Source organism: Adiantum capillus-veneris, chromosome 26 (genome assembly GCF_014529385.1).
Source record: "Adiantum capillus-veneris isolate H3 chromosome 26, ASM1452938v2, whole genome shotgun sequence".
Classification (NCBI taxonomy): domain Eukaryota; kingdom Viridiplantae; phylum Streptophyta; class Polypodiopsida; order Polypodiales; family Pteridaceae; genus Adiantum; species Adiantum capillus-veneris.
The window spans coordinates 41,532,602-41,555,848 of NC_140956.1; the positions used below are offsets into that span (position 1 = coordinate 41,532,602).

Sequence of the window (23,247 nt, forward strand, 5' to 3'; positions counted from 1 at the left end):
TACCACCTCCTCCTTCACCTGCAGTTCCACCGCCCACTCCTTCCCCTCTTCCCGAGGTCCCTGTTCCCATGCAGATGGACCATTCCCCGCTACTCCCTCTCCCTCCTCCTCCTCTTCCACTTGCCCTTACTCTCCCCCCTCCACCTTCTGGTCCTCCCCCTCCCTCAGCAACTGATACTTACGTCCCACGCAGTTTTCTCAGCTCTTGCCCTCTTTCCTGGGGCACTCATCGGGCAGAGATGTGCGGTGACTCAGAAGGGCCATTGCGGGTACAACTCTACCTTATGCATCACAAGAGAGGTTGTGTTCCCTCTTTAATTGGCAGTCGCTCTCAGCCTACCCATTCCTTTTTCCTTCCATTCCACGCTGCTTAGGAATGGTCTGAGGATCAGGTTCTACATTTTGTGCACGCCCAGACTATGGCTCAGCTTCATTTATGGTTGTCTACTTCAGCTCCCGATGTTCTGTCACCTCACTACCCTTCATGTACTGGTGCTATGGAGTGGAGTGATGTTTATGCTTGCCATTCATTGCCTATGGTCATTCATGTTTCCTCAGATGTGGTGCTTCCTATGTCTATACGCATTTGGGGTGTCAAAGCTGCAGCATCGGTAATGCAATGTAAACAAGCTGAGGTCCGCGGTTGGTGCAATGAGACACCTTATTTTAGAGAGGGCTTGCGGGTTGCTTTCCTACTGCGTGAAGCTCACCCCTTGGATGGTCCAACTGCCTCCAAGAAGATGCGCAGTTAGTCAGATACTATACATACTCTTTCATGCAGTCTATGGATTTACATGTAGTTTCTTGGAATGCTAATGGTTTACAGACTTCTTGGGTAAAAGGTACCCGTAAGCTTTTACTTCGCAGAGATTTACACACTCATGTAGTGGGCACTGTGGATATACTACTAGTGGAGCATAAGATTGCCACTCCTTTTGGCAATCTCATGCCCTCGGGTGCCCGCACTTTTTGGGAGCCTGCTCTGGGCCTTCATGGACAGAGTTGTGGTGTTTGCATCTCAGTGGGACCACGTTACTTGGCCTCAGTTCAACAGCATGGCACACTTGTCGCTGGCAGAGCGGTTTATGTTTCTATTCGGATTCGGGAATCTGTCATTGGTTTTATGTCAGTCTATGCACCCACTACCCCTCGGGAAAGGGCTACTTTTTGGTCCTCCTTGGCTGCTGTTCTACCGGCTGTAGACTCTTGGGTTGTTGGAGGTGACTTCAACAACGTTGAGAGTGACTATGATTGGCAAGCCATCACACCTCCCGTTCTACCCCTCGAGAAAGGGCTACTTTTTGGTCCTTCTTGGCTGCTGTTCTACCGGCTGTAGACTCTTGGGTTGTTGGAGGTGACTTCAACAACGTTGAGAGTGACTCTGATTGGCGAGCCATCACACCTCCCATTCTATCTCTCACCACTCAAGTATTGCAGCAACAGATTCGTGATTTATGGTCCACGGATGCTTCTTATTGTGGACCCCCTGGAGAGTTTCTTGGTCATTGCATTACTTAGTCTAGTATTTACTGCCGTGACCAGACTGCTATTATTCATTCGTCAGTTGAGAGTTCGCGAGTCTGATCTTCACATCCCTCTTGGTTCCACTCAGCGCTTGCTTGAGGAGTGGCCTCAGGATGCTTATCTCGCTGCTAGACAGACAGAGCTCACAGAAGAGATACATTGCGTACAGGAGGCTAGGTCTGAGTTCACTCATCATGCTTCAGTATCTCATTGGATAGCTAAAGCTGATCGAATGAATAAAGACTTCTTCGCAGCGCATAAAGAACGCCCTCCTGGCACCACCCTGTGGACTTTGTGCGATACTCAGGGGACACTACATATGCATCTTGATGTTATTCTTGATATGTCTGCAGATTATTTTGAGACAGTGTTTACTACTGATGTATGCACTCCTGAGGTTTTACTTGCACGTGAGCAGATCTGGCAACACACTCAACATCGTTGTACAGACACTATGGCAGAGATCTTGTTGGCACCCTTCACACTTACAGAACTTCATGCTGCTATATAGAGTATTGATCCATCCTCCTGTCCAGGAGAGGATGGCCTCACTAGAGCCTTCTTTTTGACATATTGGGATGGTTTGCATATACCACTGCTTAGCGGTTGTCAGGATATCTTTGCATCAGGTTATATGCATCTGGATCTTTGTTATGGTCTCATATCTCTTATTTCGAAGGGGGGTGACACCTCTCAGCTCCGACACTGGAGCCCGATTACCCTACTCCCTTCGGTCTATAAGATATTAGCGTTACTGCTCAGTCATCGCTTGCGGCCGTTCTTACCAGATATTATTCATACTTCTTAGACATGCTTTGTCATGGATCGATGCATCTTGGATAATATCTTCACTTTTTATGAGGCAGTAGAGTGGGCCAGATCATCTTCTGACCGCTCGCTTTTTTCATCCTTGACTTCGAGAAAGCATACGATCATGTTGAGTGGGACTTTCTCGAAGGATCTTTAGCCAGGATGGGTTTCCCTTCGAGATGGATTTCAGGCATTTCCGCTCTCTACAGAACTGCCAGCAGTGCTATTACTATTGGTAGTCGTGTCAGTCGCAGTTTTGAGCTTTCTCGTTCTGTCCGCCAGGGATGTCCTTTAGCAGCATATCTGTATCTGTTTGTGGGAGAGACTATGTTTGACTTTCTTCGTGCTCAGAGTCATGCATTTCGTGGCTTGACCATGCCAGAACCTACAACACCAGACCTGATCGATCAGGAGTTTGCTGATGACACTATGCTCATGTTGCGCTATTTGCTACCTGCTCTTGACGCCATGCGGGAGGCCCTTCAGGTTTTTTGCATTGCCAGTGGTGCACGCATTAATTGGCATAAATCCTATGGGTTACTGGTTGGCAGTGATGACATACCTACATGGGGGGTGGTTGATGGTTTCACATGGCTGCAGCCGGGTCAAACATGCAGATATCTGGGCTTTTAGGTTGGATTTGATGTTTCCTCACAGCAGCAGTTTGCACCCGTACTACAGTCTATTCGCAGGAAGCTATGCCATTGGTCTTCACGTCGTGTGTCGTTGGCTGGCCGTGCATTGGTCGCCAACCAGGTCATTCTGGCTACAGTATGGTATACGGCCTCTTGTTGGATGTTACATTTTGGTGTGATAGCTCAGCTCCGCCGACTAGTGAGGAACTTCTTATGGAGTGGCACAGATGGGACTATTGATACTCGTGCTCGAGTTCGCTGGCCCACGATCATTCGACCTAGGTCAGAGGGAGGCCTTGGCATTATTGATCCAGAGTTACAGAGCCGCGCACTTCTTACCAAGCTTATTCTTCGGGGTCTTTTTCCCGGCCAAGAACCTTGGAAGATGCTACTTCAGGCCGCTCTTTGCACAGTGACTCCACGACTCGGCACTAGAGATGGTCATACTTGGCATTCAGGGTATCGTTTTCTCTTTACGGATGCCCCCTTGTCCACCTCCACCCTCTCACCCTTCCTCCGATCGCTCCTTCAGATTTGGGTTTCCATGCGGCGAGCTATCATCCGATCACCTCCCTCATGTCGTGAGGAGATTGAGCGCCAACCTCTCATTTGGAATGCTTCAATTCTTGATTCGGTAACTCCACCTCGTCAGCTTGGAGAGAGGACTCACATTGATTGGGCTGCTTGGGACACTGGCCCTGCTGCCTCTATGCAGTTGTTTCATGAGACACGTATGCTGGATGCAGATTTTGTGGCTGAACATTATGACATTGGTCGCGGGGTGACAGACAGACTGCTTGAGATTGATTCTGCAGTTCCTTCATAGTGGGATGCAATCATGCGAGGCACGGTTCAGATGCCCCCCCATTGTGGCTGGGAAGGCCTCTTTGATCAGAGCACTCTCTTATTAGTTCGTTCGGACACCATGCTGTTCACAGTTGATACTGACAACTCTCAGGGGATTCATGCTAGATTGACATATACTGCCACCTCTCCACAATTTCTCTCTCCCGGTGCTCGATGGGAGGCCGTATGAGTAGTTGGCTCACGCGGGAAGCGTCGTTGTGTTGACCCCAGTTTTGCTTCCGCTGATGCTGCACTTTGGAGGCTTTGGGTGTGGGAAGGTCGTGCCTTATCTCAGCTTTATTGGGACCCAAGAGAGTGGCATTGGCCTCACTCTGACCCCACCGGTGCACCTGTATCATTCTTTGAGTACACTGTCAGGATTGGAAGGTTAGCATTGCTGAGACAGCAACCAAAGCAGCCCACTCGTATGCGTTTCTGGTTACATTCAGGCCTCTCCCATGCCTATCTGCAGCAGTTTTGGTCCGCCATCTGGGATTTACATGCGGCTCGTCGTATTTCCTTTTTCATGTGGATGATTGCACATGCTGGACTTCCAGTTGGGACTTGGCTAGCTACTATGGGTCATGATCCGTTATGTACTCGCTGTTCTTTGCGACTACTTGAGTCACCTGTCTTTGGTCATGCTCAGCTTCCCATGTAGTGTGGCTTGCAGTTTGCTTTCTACTCAGTAGAACAGGTGTTCAACATGGATTTCTCACTTGGGGATCTGTCTCATGGTTGATGCCGATGCCCGGACCTCATCTTTTCTACGAGGGCTCAGCCACAGATCCAGCCTTCATGCTTACCTCGACTGGTTATCGGCGAGGGACTTTGGCTATCCACAGATTGCTTGGCAGGGGGATACTCAGACACGAGACGAAGTTTTTTGAGTCATCACTAGTATTACACTATGGAATGTTTGGAGAGCTCGTTGTCTTCACATTCTCAGCGCGGCTCCACAGCTCCTTCAGGATATCCTCACTGCCATTTGGCTGGACATCATTCACACACTGATTTGGCAGTGTGATTCTTCCTCATGTCCATCACGAGCAGCCGAGGCTGGTCGATTTGCCTTCCTTCGGCGTTGGGCTCGATCCCCACTCTTCTTCACAATGACAGGTGGTCAGATTACTTGGCATTATGCCCCTCCTCAGTGGTTTCTCCTCCACTCCTCACACCGACCACCATGAGATTGTTCTAGTCGAGTAGTCACTATAGTGGCTCTCCTCCTTACATTCAGCTTGTACACCCCACGTGATAGGCTATTTTGGTATCCGCAGGGGGTTATATTGTACTCAGTAATATACAGCCCTGACTTTTTCCAAAAAAAAAACAAAAAAGAGAGAGAGAGAGAGAGAGAGAGAGAGAGAGAGAGAGAGAGAGAGAGAGAGAGAGAGAGAGAGAGAGAGAGAGAGAGAGAGAGAGAGAGAGATGAAATGAAATGAAATGTTATATTAACGTCTTCAAAAGGCCAAAGTGACCTATGAGATCAGAAAGTTACAATGTGGTGGATCTGATACAAAGTCAGAGTCAGAGTAACAAGATGACAACAATGACAAAAATGAAATGACAAATGTCACAATAAAATACTATGTAATCCTAAACTACTAGGTGTGAACAGCAGCTAGCTGGGATAGCTAGATCTCAAGAGATCCAGCATCGGTCGCTAGCAGATCTCATCACTCTCCTCCATGGTCAGTAGTCTGACTGGGCGTCGTGCATGTCGAGCCAAAGTGATTGGAATCCTCTGATGCAGCCTCCGTCGATGCTATGTAGTCCTCCGCAGTCGTGGGGGTTTGGATCTTCCGAGCTCAATTGCTCGGTCGATCAGTGTGCCTCTGGTGTGAGACGACGAGCTCTGTTGTGGTAGTAACTTCTCTGGGTGTCCAGTGGCAGCTCTAAAGAAATCTGTGCTCTGTCTCTGGGACTGGCTAGCCTCTCCTCTCATCAGGCTCTTTGTGTGTTTGCGTAGCTCGAGCAAAAACAAACCCAAGCATCTCTGATCCTCGTACTGCATGACTTTGGAGAATGGTCCAAAGTCCTCTCTGAACAAGCAATGGAAGCGACCTCGTATCTCGTAGTAGACGAGGCAGTGGCATGTGTAGTACAACTTTGTCTCAGGCTCGATGTCACACAAGGGGCACGTCCTGGCCTCTGCTGGTACTCTGCTCTATCTCCCAGTCTCGATCCGCAGCTGGTGTGAAGATGTACGTATCTGGCCGATAGCACATCGTATCCCAGGAGACAAGTGGGTGTCCATGTATCTCGGCCTCGTCACAAAGCCATCAATCGTAAGTTGGAGGAGATGTTCTCTGTAGAAAGCCATCTTCGTGCCCAGCTCTTGTGCTGGCTGCATCCATGTCCTCCTGGTGTATAGCTGAGTCAAGTCCTGGCGGATGAGCCTGGTGATCTCGGATTGTGTAAGAGTCAGAGAGGGTGCATCCAGTGAGTACTGGAAGGGAGGCAATCTGTCTATGCTGAACCCATGTGCCTGAAACCATGATGTCATCTCCCCATACCAGCATGCTGTATCTCCCTGCATGGCTAACTGTCGAGAGGACTCGTGCAAGGCGGGCATATCTGTCTCTGGGAAGTTCCCACATGCGGTGTATGAAGGAGACCGATTTGGTGAGCGCCTCAACCACTAGTGGGGGGGCAGCTAGCTCTGCTCGAACAATAGCACGTGGTATTGAGTCCTTGGCTCTAATGAGCCACGAGATCATAGAGACCAGAGGCTTCTCCATGTCCCCCCATCCATCACTGCGGCCTGTCCTCCCGTGATGATCTAATGAAGGTCCCCAGATCTCAGCTCCATAAAGTAATGCAGAAGCCACCGAAGTGTCAAAGAGCCAGATCTTCTTCCTAGGCTCCTGAAACTAAACCTGTGAACACATCCTTTCCAATCTACCCAATGCTGCATGGGCTCTGGTCAGTCTAGTCTTTGCTGCCCTCCTCAATGAAAATGCTGGCCCACTAAAAACCACTCCAAGGTAAGTGTACGCATCTGTATACTCCACAGTCGCCTGGCCGTATGTGAATGCTGGTGCTGACCTCCTGATTCTGTGGGGTGGTATTAAATACCATGACCTTGGTTTTACCAAGGTTGACGGACAAACCACTTTCCTGAGCAAACCTATTCAAAGCATCCAAGTGACGTTGCATCCCCTCCGGAGAGTGTGAGATCAACACAATATCATCAGCATATAACAATATTGGAATCCATGTCCCTGCCAGCTGTGCACCTCTATCACCATCTCTCTCAATGTAGTCAGAAACCTCATCCACATACATACCAAATAGAGTAGGAGAGAGCAGGCAGCCCTGCTTCACCCCAATAGTGGAGTGAATCGGGGTGGATAGACCCTCTGAGGTGCGTACCTGCCCCACTGCTCACCTGTATAATGCCCCTCTGAGGTGCGTACCTGCCCCACTACTCACCTGTATAATGCCATGACCCCCCAAATGAGCACTGTGGGTACTCCCATCTGCTGTAATCTGCGCATCAACCTAGCTCTAGGCATTGTGTCAAAAGCTTTGCGGAAATCCACAAAGCTACAATAGATCCGTTTCCCATGCGATCTACCCTCCTCAATGATGGCTCTGATTATCAAGATATGGTCAAGAGTAGAAAAACCCCTCTTGAACCTTGCCTGCCCGACTGCGCGTATCCCCTCCCTCTCTGCCCATCTACTAAGCTGCTGCTCAAGAATAGATGCGTACAACCGTGCCAATGTGTGTCCAATCATGATAGTGCGATAATTCCCAGTCTCCATAGGATCTCCCGACTTGAAGATAGGTACAATAGTAGATAGGCTCCAAGTATCAGGCAAGCCCTCACACATGGTACAGTTAAACATCACTGCTAGAAGCTTTGCTAGTAGATCTCTGGCATGTGTGAAATGCTCAGCCACTAAACCATCATGGTCGTAAGCTCTCCCAGTCCTCATCCTGTCTATGGCCTTCCTCACCATCTCCACGGTGAAAAAAGCACATGTGTGTGGGCATGGATCGGGGGGGTCGGGAAGGGGGGGCTGCTGCAGGAATTGTGTACAGAGATGATGCGTACTGGCCCCAGTCCTCTGTAGAAGTGATGGCGGGGGGGGGGGGGGGGGGGAGAGTGCTCCCAAAAGAGCCGCCATGCCTCACGTGAGTCTTGACTCAAGAACAGCTGATATAGATCCTGCTCTAGCCGAGCCAAAAATGCCCTCTTCTTCCGCCGCACTAGGCGTCGGAAGTCAATTTGTGACTGCCTGTGAGTGATGTCCCCCAAAAGCACCCCCTCTGAAGTGTAGCTCTAGTGTCCCGGCATTCCTCATCATACCAACTGTTTTGGGGCATGCTCCCCGAACGGCGCCTCTGTTGCTGCATCATGTAGTGTCTGTGTCAATATAGTAGTAAGCTCCTCCAGAGGTCGCCCGGGCTCCTCTGTGCATAGGCGTCTGTAGATCCCATCTATGTATACAGAGTCTCCCGCATGAAGGTGTAGCGAGTAGGGGTTGCTGTCCATAGCCTGTGTGCTACACTAAACTAAAAGGAGATGGTCTTTGACACGAGCATGATCCACTGCCACACCAACAGGTCTGGGTCCAATCGTGAGATCTTGGATACTAGAGATGAGGCTCGGCTGTGCCATGACATAGTCCACTGTGCTGGCTTCATGTCTATGTGGAAAGCATGTAAAACCCCCTGAGGCGGGAAATCTCTGTAGGCCATTCAAGATGGCCAATCCATGTGCAGTCCCCATGTCTATCAAGTGTCGTCCATACTCAGTGTGTTCTCCATCTTGTGATAGTCTGGATAGACCTGTCTCTGCAGCATCCAGCTCTCTCAGCATCTCCTCTGAAGTATCATAAAATACTGTCTGATGATGGGCAGTCCTAGCATTGAAATCCCCTAGAACGATGATGTCACCATCTCTAGAGAATTCCCATATGTCATCATCCAAAATAGAGAAAGGGGACTGTCCTCTGGGTGGTGCATACACTGACGTGCTCGGGGGAAAGTAGCAAATAGCAATGTAAAGATATTTGTCTGTCTCTGCTCTCAGCCTCACCCACATGTACCTAGCTTGCTCATCTCTGCGGGCTATATGTATCAATGGCTGCAACTCCTCCGTGAATAACACTGCCACTCCTCCTGATCCCCGCCCTCTTCGCTCTGATCGTGTCTCCTGTCTATAGGCAGTCTCCCATCTATATCCACTGATGTGAGGCATAGACTGCCCATGGGCCTGATGTGTCTCAGAGTAGAAGACGATGTCTCTTCCCCTGAAACTATCCTCAAAGGCGCCCACATCAAGTCGCATAGATCCATTACAATTCCACGTGGCAACTTTGAGGGTGGTCCCACGGGTCTCGCACCGTCATGTGGAGCGCCGCTCTACAATCACAACCCGGCCATCTCTGTAGAAGGCCGTCTTTCCCTTCTCCGTTGCCGCTTGAATCTTTGGCATTACCTCTCTCATATGCGCAAGCTGTGTGAGAGTGAGGTCATCTCCAAGGAATATGCCCGTTTTCTTTAGTGTAGGACGCTTCTTCAAGAAGTCCTTTGCCTCCATGGATGGGAAACGGATGATTAGAGCTCTCCCTTTTGAAGTCTCCCCATTGCCTTGTGTCTTCTTCCCCACCCTCCATGCCTTTGTATGAGTAGCCTCACTACCCATCATGTGGAGAAGTTCTTCAACTTCCCCTTCCACATCATCTCGGTCTTTTAGACCGGTTACTCTTATATGCAAAGCTCTTGTTTTCCTTCGTTGTTCTTCTTCTAGAGTCATGTTGATGATTGTAGGAGTGGGGACAGATGTGGTTTCTTTCCCCTTGCCTTTCTTAGCGACTTCTATCCACTTCTCGGCCTCATCCGCCTTCTTTTGCGTCTTCATGATCACATCCATCCACGAAGACGTCTTTACCATCTTTTGTTTCTCCTCCTCTTTGATCATCCGTACCTGCTCTTTGATGACCTTGATTTCCTCTACTACCGAAGGCTGGAATTCCCCTTCCTCTAGTCCACTGCTCGCTCTATCGGCAAGTTCTCGCTTGAGAGCTGAGACCTCTTCTTTAAGTGCTTTGGAGTCCGCCTTAATTGCTTGTAGCTCTGCGTGCAGGTCCTCTTTCTCTTTCTTCCACTGCGCGCCTTCGTTGAGAAGTATTTGAAGAAGGTTGGCCTTCTCTTTCCACCATCCCTCCATATCGGCTTTCCAGTCTTTCATCTCCCTCTCCATTTGTGTAATCTGCTTGTTTGTAAGCACAAAAGTTGCCTTCGGATCATAGTTACCAGGAATGGGAAACCGGAACGGAACGGGGAACGGGGAACGGGAACGGGAACGCGGAACAAAATGCCATTCCCTATTACGGGTACTCACGTTTGAAACACGGAACGGGGATTCGGAACGGGAACTTGGAATGGAAACGAGGAACGGAGACCTGAAAACGGCCATTCCCTGTTACTATGCTTCGGATGGGGCTTACATACCGGCGAAGCAGTCATTACATCCATCAAAAATAAAAAATACAATCTGCACTTCTGCCAAGTCAACCCACTATGTCCACATCACACATACATCCCTGTCCCGCATGATGCATACATATGTGTTCCCCATATCAATCATACATTTTTGATTTTCTGCAATTTTCTGTCAATGCTGCAAATTATTTAAATCCTGAAATTCTGAACTTTCCCAGCAGGAAATCTGCGGGTTTGGGGGGGGTTGGGGCGGGTGGGGCGCAGGCCAGCCGCTAGTAATCCCGTGTGGTGGGGGGTTGGGGGTGGCGGCGCACTGTCACAACAGGAGGGGGGGGGGGGGGGGGGGGGGGGGGGGGGGGAGGGCGCAGTCTAGCTGAACAGCAGGGTGCAGCCCAGGTGGCGTGCAGGCAGCAGCAAGCAGGTGGCGCGGGTCAGCAGCAGGCAGTTGGCGCGCGTGTCATCAGCAGGCAGGTGGTGCGCACGTCAACAGCCGCAGGTGGGAAGTGGCGCGCACCTCAGCAGCAGCAGCAGCAGCAGCAGCAGCAGGTGGGAAGTGGCGCGCAAGGACTGCAGCACAGAGCACAGACGTGGCGTAGGGTGCAGCCCAGGTGGCACAGCCAGCAGCAAGGGAGAGAGAGAGAGAGAGAGAGAGAGAGAGAGAGAGAGAGAGAGAGAGAGAGAGAGAGAGAGCACTCTACAAATGATCCCCGATGCAGGTCACGAGTTGGATTTTTGTTAGCGAGACAGTTTTCACCATGATGAGAGAGAAATGAAATGTTGTATTAAACGTCTTCAAAAGGCCAAAATGACCTATGAGACCAAACTGATACAATCTTGCTGGATCTAATACAATGTTTGGGTACGAAAATAAAATGAAGTCAAGTGAAAAACTAAAATCTTAACTGTTAGATGTAAAAGTAGTGACTGGGGGCTAATACAACACAGTGTGGGTGTGCGTGTGAGAATATAATGGGTGAGAGCTGATAGAAGATGAGCAGGGTGTGCAATCCTCTAAAGAGCTAAATCATAGGAGACCCATCATCCTCATCAATCTCCTCCATGGTCAATAGTCTGACCGAGCATCGTGCATGTCGGGCGGAAGTGACCAAATTCTTTCTTGTAGCCTCCGTCGATGTTGTGTAGTCCTATGTAGTCGTGGGCGTCTAGATCTCCCTAGCTCGGTCGCTCGATCGATTAAGGTGCCTTTGGTGTGAGGAGAATGTGAGCTCTACTGTGGTAGCTGCTCCTCTGGCTGCCTAGTGTCCACTTTAAAGAAGTTTGTGATCCGTCTCTGAGACTGGCTAGCCTTGCCTCTCATCAGGCTCTCTGTGTCTGCGCAGCTCGAGCAAAAACAGACCTAGACATCTCTGGTCCTCATACCCCATGACTCTAGAGAGTGGTCCAAAGCCCTCTCTGAACAGGCAGTGAAAGCGGCCTTGTATCTCATAGTAAATTGGGTAGTGGCACGTGTAGTGCAACTCTTTCTCAGGCTCCATGTGACATACGGGACATGCCCTGGCCTCTGTTGGTACTCCGATGTATCTACCAGTCTCGATCCGAAGCTGGTGTGAAGATGTGTGTATCTGGCCAATAGCACATCGTATCCCATGAGATAAGTGGGTGTCCATATATCTGGACCTCGTCACAAAACCATCCTCAGTAAGTTGGAGAAGATGCTCTCTATAGAAAGCCATCTTCGTGCCCAACTCCTGTGCCGACTGTATCCAAGTCCTCCTAGTATCTAGCTGAGTCAGGTCTTGGCGGATGAGCCTGGTGATCTCGAACTGTGTAAGAGTCAGAGATGGTGCATCTAATGAGTACTGGAAGGGGGGCAATCTGTCCATGTTGAACCCATGTACCTGAAACCATGATGCCATCTGCCCATACTAGCATGTTGTGTCTCCCTGCAAAGCTAACTTTTGAGAGGACTCAAGTGCTAGGCGGGCATATCTGTCTCTGGGGAGGTCCCACAAGCGGTGGTGTAAGGAGACTGATTTGGTAAGCGCCTCAACCAATAGTGGAGCTCTGCTCGAAGAATGTCATGTGGTATTGAAGCCTTGGCTCTAATAAGCGGCGAGATCATAGAGACTAGAGGCTTCTCCATGTCTCCCCATCATCATTGTGACCCGACCTCCCGTGATGGTCCAATGAAGGCCCCCATATATGAACTCCATAGAGCAATGCGGAAGCGGCTAGAGTGTCAAAATGCCAGAGCTTCGTCTAAGGCTCTTGAAACTGAATCTGTGAACACATCCTCTCCAATCCACCCAATGCTGCATGTGCTCTAGTCAGTCTAATGTCTGCTGCTCTCCTCAATAAAAATGTTGGTCCACTTAAGACCAGGTGTAAGCATATGTATACTCCACTGTCTCATGGCCGTATGTGAATGTGGGTGTTGATCTCCTCGCCCACTGTGGGGTGGTATTAAAGACCATAACCTTGGTTTTACCAAGGTTGATAGACAAACCACTGTCGTGAGCAAACCTATGCAAAACATCGAAGTGACGTTGCATCCTCGAAGAGTCGGAGATCAACACAATATAATCAGCATATAACAATAGTGGAATGCATGTTCCTGCCAACTATGCACCTTTATCACCCTCTCTCTCAATATAGTCAGAAACCTCATCCACATACATACCAAATAGAGTAGGAGAGAGCGGGCTGCCCTGCTTCACTGTGATAGCGGAGTGAACTAATGTAGATAACCCCTCTGGAGTGCGTACATGCCCTACTACTGACCTGTATAATGCCATAATCCCCCAAATCAGCTTTGTGGGTACTCCCATCTCTTGTAGTTTGCGCATCAATCTAGCTCTAGGCACTGTGCCAAATGCTTTGCGGAAGTCCACACAACTACAATAGATTTGTCTCCCATGTGATCTGCCCTCCTCAATAATGGCTCTGAGTGTTAGAATGTAGTCAAGGGTAGAAAAACCTCTCTTGAACCTGCCTGCCCGGGTGTGCGTATACCCTCCCTCTCTGCCCATCTACTTAGGTGCTGCTCAAGAATGGATGCGTACAACCGTGCCAATGTGTGTCCAATCATGATAGTGCTATAATTCTCAAGCTCCATAGGGTCTCCTGACTTGAAGATAGTACAATAGTAGATAAACTCCAAGTATCAGGAAAACCCTCACACATGGCACAATTGAACATCATTGCTAGAAGCTCTGCGAGCAGATCCCTGGCATGTATAAAATGCGCAGCCACTAAGCCATCATGATCATATGCTCTCCCAGTCCTCATCCTATTAATGGCCTTCTTCACCATCTCAGCGGTGAAAAAAGCACATGTGTGTGGGCATAGCTCGAGGGGTTGAGAAGAGGCGGTAGTCCAAGAACTGTGTACAGAGATGACGCATACTGGCCCCTGGCCTCTGTAGAAGTAATGGCAGGAGGGGAAGAGTGCTCATGAAAGAGTTGCCATGCCTCACCTGAGTCATGACTCAAGAATAGTTGATATAGATCTTGCTCTAGTCGAGCCAAAAATGCTCCTTCTTCCGCTGCACTAGGTGTTGGAAGGCAATCTGTGACTGTCTATGAGTGATGTCCCCCAAAAGCACCTTCCTCTGAAGCCTGGCTCTCGTCTCGTTGCACTCCTCATCATACCAACCGTTTTGGGGCATGCTCCCAAAACGTCGTCTCTGCTTAGACTGGGAATGTGGGTATGCCTCTGCTGTTGCATCATGCAATGTTTGTGTCAGTATTTTAGTAAGCTCCTCCAGAGGTCGCCTTGGCTCCTCAGTGCACAGGCGTCTATAGATCCCATCTACGTAGACAGAGTCCGTCTCCGGTGTAAAGGTGTAGCGAGTAGGGGTTGCTATGCGTGGTATGTGTGCTACACTAAACTGGAATTAGATAGAGAGCATAGTTACAAGGAATGGCCATTTTCAGGTCCCCGTTCCCCATTCCCACCCCAATTTCCCATTCCGTGTTTCAAATGTGAGTATCCGAAACAGGGGATGGCATTTCATGCATGTTGCCGTTCCCCGTTCCCCGTTCCGGGTAACTATGATATATATATATATATATATATATATATATATATATATATATTTAGAGAGAGAGAGAGAGAGAGAGAGAGAGAGAGAGAGAGAGAGAGAGAGAGAGAGAGAGAGAGAGAGAGAGAGAGAGAGAGAGAGAGAGAGAGAGAGAGAGAGAGAGAGAGAGAGAGAGAGAGAGAGAGAGATTGAATTATTGTCCACGGAGGTCAGATATGACCTATGGGACCGAAAAACAACGCATTACAAAGATTCCTTCTAAGTGAAGGACAGATACATCTCAGTTAAGGACTGAGGGTCCAATGAGGGTGAACAAAAGATAAAATGGGATAAACAAACTTAAAACCTAAGGGGGGGTAGGGGAGAGGGGAACCATTTTAGGAGTTCGGAACTCCTGAATGATGGCTTTTCCTCCTCGATAGACTGCCCATTTTCCTGCCGTGCGTGCTGCTCGTACCTTTTGAGTTCTGCCTTCTTCTGCTTGAGTTGGCCGGGGGTAGGATCGTCTGCGAACGAGACTTTAGTGCCTTTGAGAAGCCTTGATTGTTCAAGGAGTTTAATTCGGTCCACATTTGTTTTTAAAGTGAGGATCGCATGATTGGTGCGATGCTCGTGTGTGATAAAGTCGATTGTTGTTGGATCCCACTCGATCATGTGAGTTGTTGTTTGGATGCGGGCAATGGCTTCTTGGAACTTGAGGTCTCCCTCCCCGTGCCAGTCACTTGGCAGCCCACCAATGCGAACATTGAGGGCGATCTCTTTTTGCCGTTGTTGCTCGCGTAGCGTTGACGCCACACGGTCGTCAACTTTGTAGATGATAGCTTCTTGCACTTGATTTTTGACCCCCTTTGTAAGGGTAGTCTCCACTTCTTCCTTTGTTTTGGCGAGCTTGGTTTGTATCTGTTCCATCTCCTCCATCTGGTAGTTCTCCACTGCAACTAGCCGAGTTTCGATGGCGATGAGCTTTTGTTTCAGCTCGTCATTCTCCTTGCGGAGTCTTTCAACTTCACCTTGAAGGCGACTGATGCTGTCCATTTTTGGGGGTGTTGCCACAACCCCGGCAAAGGTAAGCTTGTTTCGGGATGAAGCTCGTGTGGCCATGGTTTTACTCGAGAAGAGAGTTTACTGTGGAAAATGGATTTACTCAATAAGTCGGCCAAAGTGGGTTCAACAGAGAATGCAAAGATTGGGTTTGACAGAGGAGGTGGGTTGCAAGATTTGGGTTCGAAAGAGGATGGGATCGACAGCTTTCAAAGGATTTACTCAGTAAGTAAGTCGGCCAAAGATGGGTTTACTCAGAACTTTGGGCTCGACAGAAATGAGTAAATCCCCGATGATCCCCGATGCAAGTCACCAATTGGATTTCTATCAGCGAGACATAGTTTTCACCATGATATACAGCATCACACTCCGGACTATGTGGAAGGCTCGATGTGCCCACATTCTAGGCGCACAATCCTCCCCTTCGGCCAGGTTTTTGACAGCCATCTGGACAGAGCTGCTTCGCAGCCAGTGGGACTTCTTAGCCCGGAGCAACATCGATGTGTCTTCCTTCACACATGGGCGCGGTCGTCAGCTCTTTTCCTTCGAGATCAGGGCCAGATCGGATGACATTATGCACTCCCACGAAGTGGCTCATTTTACATTCATTGTGCAAACCATCTTGATGTTTATATAGCCTACACATTGTCACTCCTCTTTTGTACTTCCTTTGGGTGATAGGCCACCGAGCATCTCCCGAGGTCTCTTAGGTACAAAGAGTACAGCCCCTTTTCTCGCCCAAGTGGGAGAGAGAGAGAGAGAGAGAGAGAGAGAGAGAGAGAGAGAGAGAGAGAGAGAGAGAGAGAGAGAGAGAGAGAGAGGAGCTTCAATGTGCTAACCTTGTGAACCCTAGGACTGCCTATCGTCGCTGCCATGCTTCTCCTTCTCGTCCTCGACCCGCCTTATGTGCGCGTGCCATGCTCGCCTACTTGCACTGTGTCCCCCTACCCGCTCTTTGCCCCCGCTACCTGCACTTTGCCCCGCCACGTGCGCATACCCCCGCCACCTGCGCTTGCCCTGTCTAGCCGTCCTGGCTGCCCCATAGTTACAAGGAGGCCATTTTCAGGTCTCTGCTCCCCGTTCGCATCCCAATTTCCCGTTCTGGATCCCGTTCCGTGTTTTTGAGACGTGAGTATCCGAAACAAGGAATGACATTTTATGCATGTTGCAATTTCCCGTTCCGGGTAACTATGCGCTGCCCACTTGTCCACCCTTTTTGTCCGCTGCACAGCCGGCATAGGGTCTCCCCCGCACTCCCTCGCGCATACCCCTACGTCCGTGCATATTCCACTTCCAACCTCTTATCACTCACCGCCATTTGGGTTCGAGTAAGGGATTAATTTTGTCAATGATATTTTCCAAAGATCTACAACGTAAAATTGGTGTTCGTATTGAAGTTCTCTCTCAAAGAGGGCCGTTGGCTGCCTGGTGGAGTCTGCCTACGCTCGTGTCAATGTCCGGGAGTGGCTCTCGTGCACTCTAACGGGGTCAGATGAAGGCAAAGTTGAGGATATCACCTTGCTCGATAAAGATTTTTCATCAAAGGAACTTGCCTCTATGGTCATCAGCCACACTTCTCTCGGCTTTGAGGATAAATTGGTTTTTCTTCACCCGTGTTACAAGGATTTTTCTTCAGCTGCTTTTGTCAAGTTCCAAAGTATCGAGTAAAATTATCTTTACCTAAGCTATGAGCATAGTTTTGGTTGCTAGACATGTTGAGGTAGATGGGTTCGATCTTTGGCATACCATTCATGCGCTTATTGTAGATCCAGACATCTTTGCCATCTATAAAAGAGAGAGAGAGAGAGAGAGAGAGAGAGAGAGAGAGAGAGAGAGAGAGAGAGAGAGAGAGAGAGAGAGAGAGAGAGAGAGATAAAATGAAATGTTCTATTAACGTCTTCAAGAGGCCAAAGTGACCTATGAGACCAAAAGTTACAATTGGTGAATCTGATACAGTGTCTTAGTACAAAAAGTACAAAGAACTGAAAAATTGAAATTGAAACGAAATAGGTGGGGAGGGGTGATGGGGTGAGGGCTGATATAATGGGTTAGCTGAAACAAAGATGGATCGAATGAGATACAAATCATCATATGAGATCCCTCATCGGCCGTTGCCGAATCTCATCGATATCCTCCATTCGCAATATTGTAACTGGTCGTCTCGCATGTGGAGCTAGGATGGTCTGGATCCTTTGCTGCCACCTCCGTCGATGATGTGAGCCTCCCCGTGGTCGTGGGCACCTGGATCTACCTAGCTCAATGGCTCAATCGATCCGCGTACCTTTGGTGTGGATGGGATCTGAGATTTGTTGTGATGACTGCTCCTTTGGCTGTCTCTGGCTGGTGTAAAGAAGTCTGTGATCTGTCTCAGATACTGGCTCTTCTGTGATGTTCTGAGCAAGCTGTCTCTATGTCTGCGCAACTCTAGTAGAAACAATCCAAGACATCTCTCATCTTCATATCTCATGACTCTAGAATATGGTCCAAAACCCTCTCTGAACAGACTGTGGAAGTGGCCTCGTATCTCATAGTATACCGGGCAGTGACATGTGTAGTGCAGCTCTGTCTCTGGCTCTACGTGATGACAAATCCTAGCCTCTGTTGGCCAGTCTCAATCTGAAGCTGATGTGAGGATGTGCATATCTGCCCAATAGCACATCGTATCCCATGAGATACGTGTGTATCTATGTATGCAGGCCTAGTCACAAAACCGTCCTTCGTGAGTTGGAGAAGATGCTCTCTATAGAAAGCCATCTTCGTGCCCAACTCCTGTGTCGGTTGTATCCATGTGCTCCTGGTATCTAGCCGAATCAGATCCTGACGTACGAGTCTGGTGATCTTTGTCCGTGTGAGAGATAGGGAAGGTGCATCCAAACCGGAACAGGAACGGGGAACGGGGAACGGGAACGCGGAACAAAATGCCATTCCCTGTTATGGGTACTCACGTTTGAAACACGGAACGGGGATTCAGAACGGGAACTTGGAATGGGAACGGGGAACGGAGACCTGAAAACGGCCATTCCCTGTTACTATGGTTGAAACCATGTGACTGAGACCATGATGTCATCTGCCCATACGAGCATGCTGTGTCACCTTGCAATGCTAGCTGTCGGGATGACTCCAAGGCTAGCCGAGCGTATCTATCTCTGGGGAGGTCCCATACAGTGTGTATAAAGGATTCTGATCTAGTCAATGCCTCAACCACGAGGGGTGGGGCGGATAGCTCGGCTCAGATAGTCTCATGTGGGACTGAGGCCTTAGCCCGGATCATCCGAGAAATCATAGAGACCAGTGGCCTCTCCATACATATCCATCAATCCGTGCTGCCAGTTCTGCCATGGTGGTCTATTGAGGGTCCCCATATTTGAACTCTGTAAAGCATAGCTAAAGCCACTAAAGTGTCAAAAAGCCAGAGCTTTGTTCGTGGTTCCTGAAACTGAGGTGGCATAAGCTCTTGTCAGTCTAGTCTTTGCTGCTCTCCTCAATGAAAACACCACCCCAAGATAAGGTTATGCATCTGTGTACTCCACTGTCTCTTGGCCATAGGTAAATGTGGCTGCTGACCTCCTGACCCACTGTGATGTGGTGCTGAATACCATAACCTTGGTTTTCCCAAGGTTGCCAGACAACACACTATCATGAGCAAATGTGTGCAAAGCATCTAAATGACGCTGCATCTAAATGACCTGAGCCCCACTCTCTATGCTCTGATCGTGTCTCCTGTCTACATGCGGTCTCCCATCTGTATCCACTAATGTGAGGCATAGACTGCCCAGGGGCCTGACGTGTCTCAGAGTAGAAGATGATATCTCTCCCACTAAAACTTTCCTCAAAAGCACCCGCATCTAGACGCATAGATCCATTACAATTCTAGGTAACAACTTTGAGTGTGGTCCCATAGGTCTCACACCGTCATGTAGAGCGTGGCTCCAAAATCACCACTCTTCCATCTCGGTAAAAAGCAATTGTACCTTTTGCCCTTGCCGCTCTAATCTCTGGCATTACCTCTTGCATCTGAGCTATCTGTGAGAGGGTAAGGTCATCCCCGAGGAAGATGCCCGTTTTCTTAAGAGTTGGTCTTTTCTTCAAAAAGTCCTCCTTTGCTTCCATGGAGGGAAAACGAAGGATGAGTGCCCTTTCTTTCGAGGTTTCCCCTTGCTCCCATTTTTCTTGTTGCCCACTCTCCAAGCTCTTGAGTGCATTGGCTCATGAACCCCCATCAAAGCCATGAGTTCTTTTATCTCTTCGTTCCACATTATCTTTGTTTTGAAGACCGCAAATCCTCACATGTAGAGAGCGCACACGCCTTCTTTGCTCCTCTTCAAGTGTCAAGTTATTGATGGTGGGTGTGGACGTAGTTGTTTCCTTGCTTTTTTCTTTCTTGGCAACCTCAATCCACCTCTCCGCCTCATCTGCCTTTTGTTGAGTCTTTGTAATAACGTCCACCCAAGAGGTCGTCATTTCTTTGTGCTGCTCTTCCCCCTCTTTGATGGCTCGCACTTGCTCTTTGATCGTATTTAGTTCCTCTATTACTGAAGGTTGCATATCTACCTCTTCAAGTGTATTTCGTGATCGTGCCTCAGCGAGCTCCTTCTTGAGTGACGCAATCTCTTCGTCTTGGGCCATCACACGATCTCCCGGTGTAGCTATCTTGCTTTCTTGGGCCAACACGCGTTTGTCGAGCAGTTTTATTATGCCCAATAAGTTGCGGTTGATCTTGTTAATTGTTTCGGTCATTTCATTCTTTGCACTTTTGAACTGCATCCTCTAAAGGGTCAAGTTTATTATTTTGTTTCCGCATGCTTGGTCGTCGCAAAAAACGAGAGGGGAATTAGCAATGGTAGTAGGAGACCCCCCTACATGCACCACACTATGCATACATGTTCTCCCCACTTTAAGCATACATGGCATACCTTTTGTCTTTCCTGCAATTTCTGCAAATCAAACAAATTCCCGCTTTCTGCAATTGCCAATTCTGCAATTTCTGAAAGTTCTGCAAATTCTGTAAATTTCTGAATTGATTGTTTTCTTGCAGGGCTGAGAAAGCTGTTTGTAAATTGTTTGGAAATAACCTTGTATGGGAACCTGCACGTGTTCCGGGGGGGGGGGGGGGGGGGGGGGGGGGGTTATGCGTGGGGTTGGGCTGCAGGTTACGAGAGAGAGAACTCTGCGCGTAAAGCTCCTGCTTCCTGCCCCTGGAAGAGAGAGAGCTCCTGCCTTAGGATAGAGGGAGAGATAGAGCCTAGCTTGGGGAGAGAGACGAGCCTTGCGCGCGCGCGCGAGAGAGAGAGAGAGAGAGAGAGAGAGAGAGAGAGAGAGAGAGAGAGAGAGAGAGAGAGAGAGAGAGAGAGAGAGAGAGCAGCCAAAGTTGCAAACGGACGTAGTGATCAGTTGCGTTGGGCCTAGCTGCAAAACAAAACTCTAAAACCCTTGACAAAGATTTATCACTATGGGCAGAAGAGGCAATAGTTTCATAGTTATGGCTGCTCAAGGGAGAAGGCTCTATTTCATCTAGGTCCTCCCATACCAAGGCCTAGGCCCCATCTCAGGCTCTAATTCTGCAGCACCTTCATAAGCAACCTCGCCTTGGACCCTTTGCCGTTGTTGAACCCCCACAGTGTGAGTAGATCTCATTCTTTGTATGTGTTCTGATTTTTTGCAAGAGTTTGCAAGCTACCAAAAATAAGGGCTTTTGCTTTGTCCACACTAAGCTGATTCCTCTTGGATACAATTTGGGCTTAGGAACTCCACAATTTCTGCAAGTAAGCGCTCTTAATTGCTAGGTAAGGATGTGTATGGCCACAAGCTGCTGATGGTTGGGCCTCCACTGGTGGTTTGCAAGATCTGCCTTATCAAACTCAACAACATAGGTCAGTTCATGCATGATAGAGGTGTAGGAACTCCATCTCTTGTGGGAAAGAGCTTCAAGGTCGGAAATTGTTTGGTACCTTACAACTGTAGACGGGAGTAGACTTGTCTTGTTTTTTTCATCTGAATGTTTACTGCTGTGCATAATTAGCAACTAGACATGGACAAATCCTAGCAGTCGGGGCGTTGGATTTTTTTTGAATCGCTTTACCTTCATCATTACTAATAAGTCTTTATTGTGTGGAGAACGTGCAGAGACTGCAAGAATTGTAACGGATTTGGTGGCCTCAGATGTACAATGTGTTTAGGCGAAGGGCAGGTGCACTACAGCACCAACGTGTTGTCTAAGTATTATTTTCTCATCTTTATGTTCACAGTGTTTTCACATGCAAGTCATGTATGCAAAATATTTTTCCCATTGTTGCGTGTTTTGAGGATATGGGTTTGGCAAGCTGTTGACGTATGCAGGTTGATTCATGTTTTGATGATGAAGATTTTGCAGTCACTAAAATTTGACAAACAGTAAAATCTTGCCTAGGTGAAAGTGAATTTTTTCGTGCTTTGTACTATCTGGACTTACTCTGTCGTTCACATCCAGGTCTTGTTTGTAAGCATTTTCTTGGCTACTTAGGCGTTCACGTTTCTGATGTGAGATCAGGCTGACAACTTGTGGGCTAGGATGTTTAGTTCACCTTTTCTTTTTTAACGGGGGTGTTACCAAATGGTTGTTTGGTCCATAGATATTTGAGGGATTGCAACTTGAGAAGAAACAGGGGGATTCTTAACATCCATAGTAGCTGACTATGTCTTGCTTCAAGCCATAGAGGAATAGAACAGCGAATGGCCTCTAGTACCATGTCATCAGCTTCAACCATGTTAGAAGGGGTCTAGATTTTGCACTACCAAATCTAGAATAAATACTTAACGCAGCACAAAACTTGGGAAATTAAAAGAAACAAAAGTGTAGATGGGATAGAGAATCTGACCAAGGGGAGCTAGTTTGCTCCTACACGTGAGATTGTTGGTGGCTCCTATCAAAGGTGGCAGCGGAAGATGCAATGAAGACATGAACTGGCTCGTTATTTGGTGGACACCTTTGACTCTGATCTAGAACACCTGCATGTGGACAAGGCACCTGTGGAGAAGAGAGGTCACTGAGGTAGAAAGAGAGAGGACTTTTGAGAATGAGAATGAGAGAGAGAGAGAAATGAAATGTTATATTAACGTCTTCAAAAGGCCAAAGTGACCTATGAGACCAGAAAGTTACAATGTGGTGGATCTTATACAAAGTCAGAGTCAGAGTAACAAGATGACAACAATGACAAAAATGAAATGACAAATGTCACAATAAAATACTATGGAATCCTAAACTACTAGGTGTGAACAGCAGCTAGCTGGGATAGCTAGATCACAAGAGATCCAGCATCGGTCACTGGCGGATCTCATCAATCTCCTCCATGGTTAGTAGTCTAACCGGGCATTGTGCATGTCGAGCCAAAGTGATCCAAATCCTCTAATGCAGCCTCCGCCGATGCTGTGTAGTCCTCCGCAGTCGTGGGCGTCTGGATCTTCCCAACTCAGTCGCTCGGTCGATCTGTGTGCCTCTGGTGTTAGACGACGAGCTCTGTTGTGGTAGTAACTCCTCCAGGTGTCCAGTGGCAGCTCTAAAGAAATCTGAGAGAGAGAGATTTGGGAAAAGCTCTTCATGCTGATAACAAGCTACTCATACAAGTGACCAAGGGTGGTCCGAGGTATTGACATGGCCTCCACATGGGTATCACCTGTAACATGCTCTGAGAACATAGATCTTGTGCACCTCCTCATGGCTAGGTCTGGATTTGGATCTGGATCTGGATGATCACAATTCCTGTGTAAGGCCGCCGTGAGGAGATGCTGCACCGTGGAGATGATCTCCAAACATTGCAACTTCTACCCATGAAAAACATTGGGGGGCTTATCTGAAAAGTGCCAGGAGTGCTGACCAAAAACGTTAGGCAAGGAACCTGCTTTGACTGCCAACACTAGCCAGATCTGCACGCGAGGTTGCGCCCTAAGGGC

At 48.5% G+C, this 23,247-nt stretch overlaps 1 protein-coding gene across 1 annotated transcript in view; it reads left to right on the forward strand.

Annotated features, from left to right (window-relative positions):
• The window catches only part of EMB2737 (embryo defective 2737), a 108,346-nt gene that overhangs the window by 61,708 nt on the left and 23,391 nt on the right, over positions 1–23,247 (forward strand). The window contains exon 3 of the mRNA XM_086502266.1: positions 21,445–21,537. Coding sequence (XP_086358392.1) covers positions 21,445–21,537 — 93 coding nt within the window. The remainder of the gene's footprint in view (positions 1–21,444; positions 21,538–23,247) is intronic.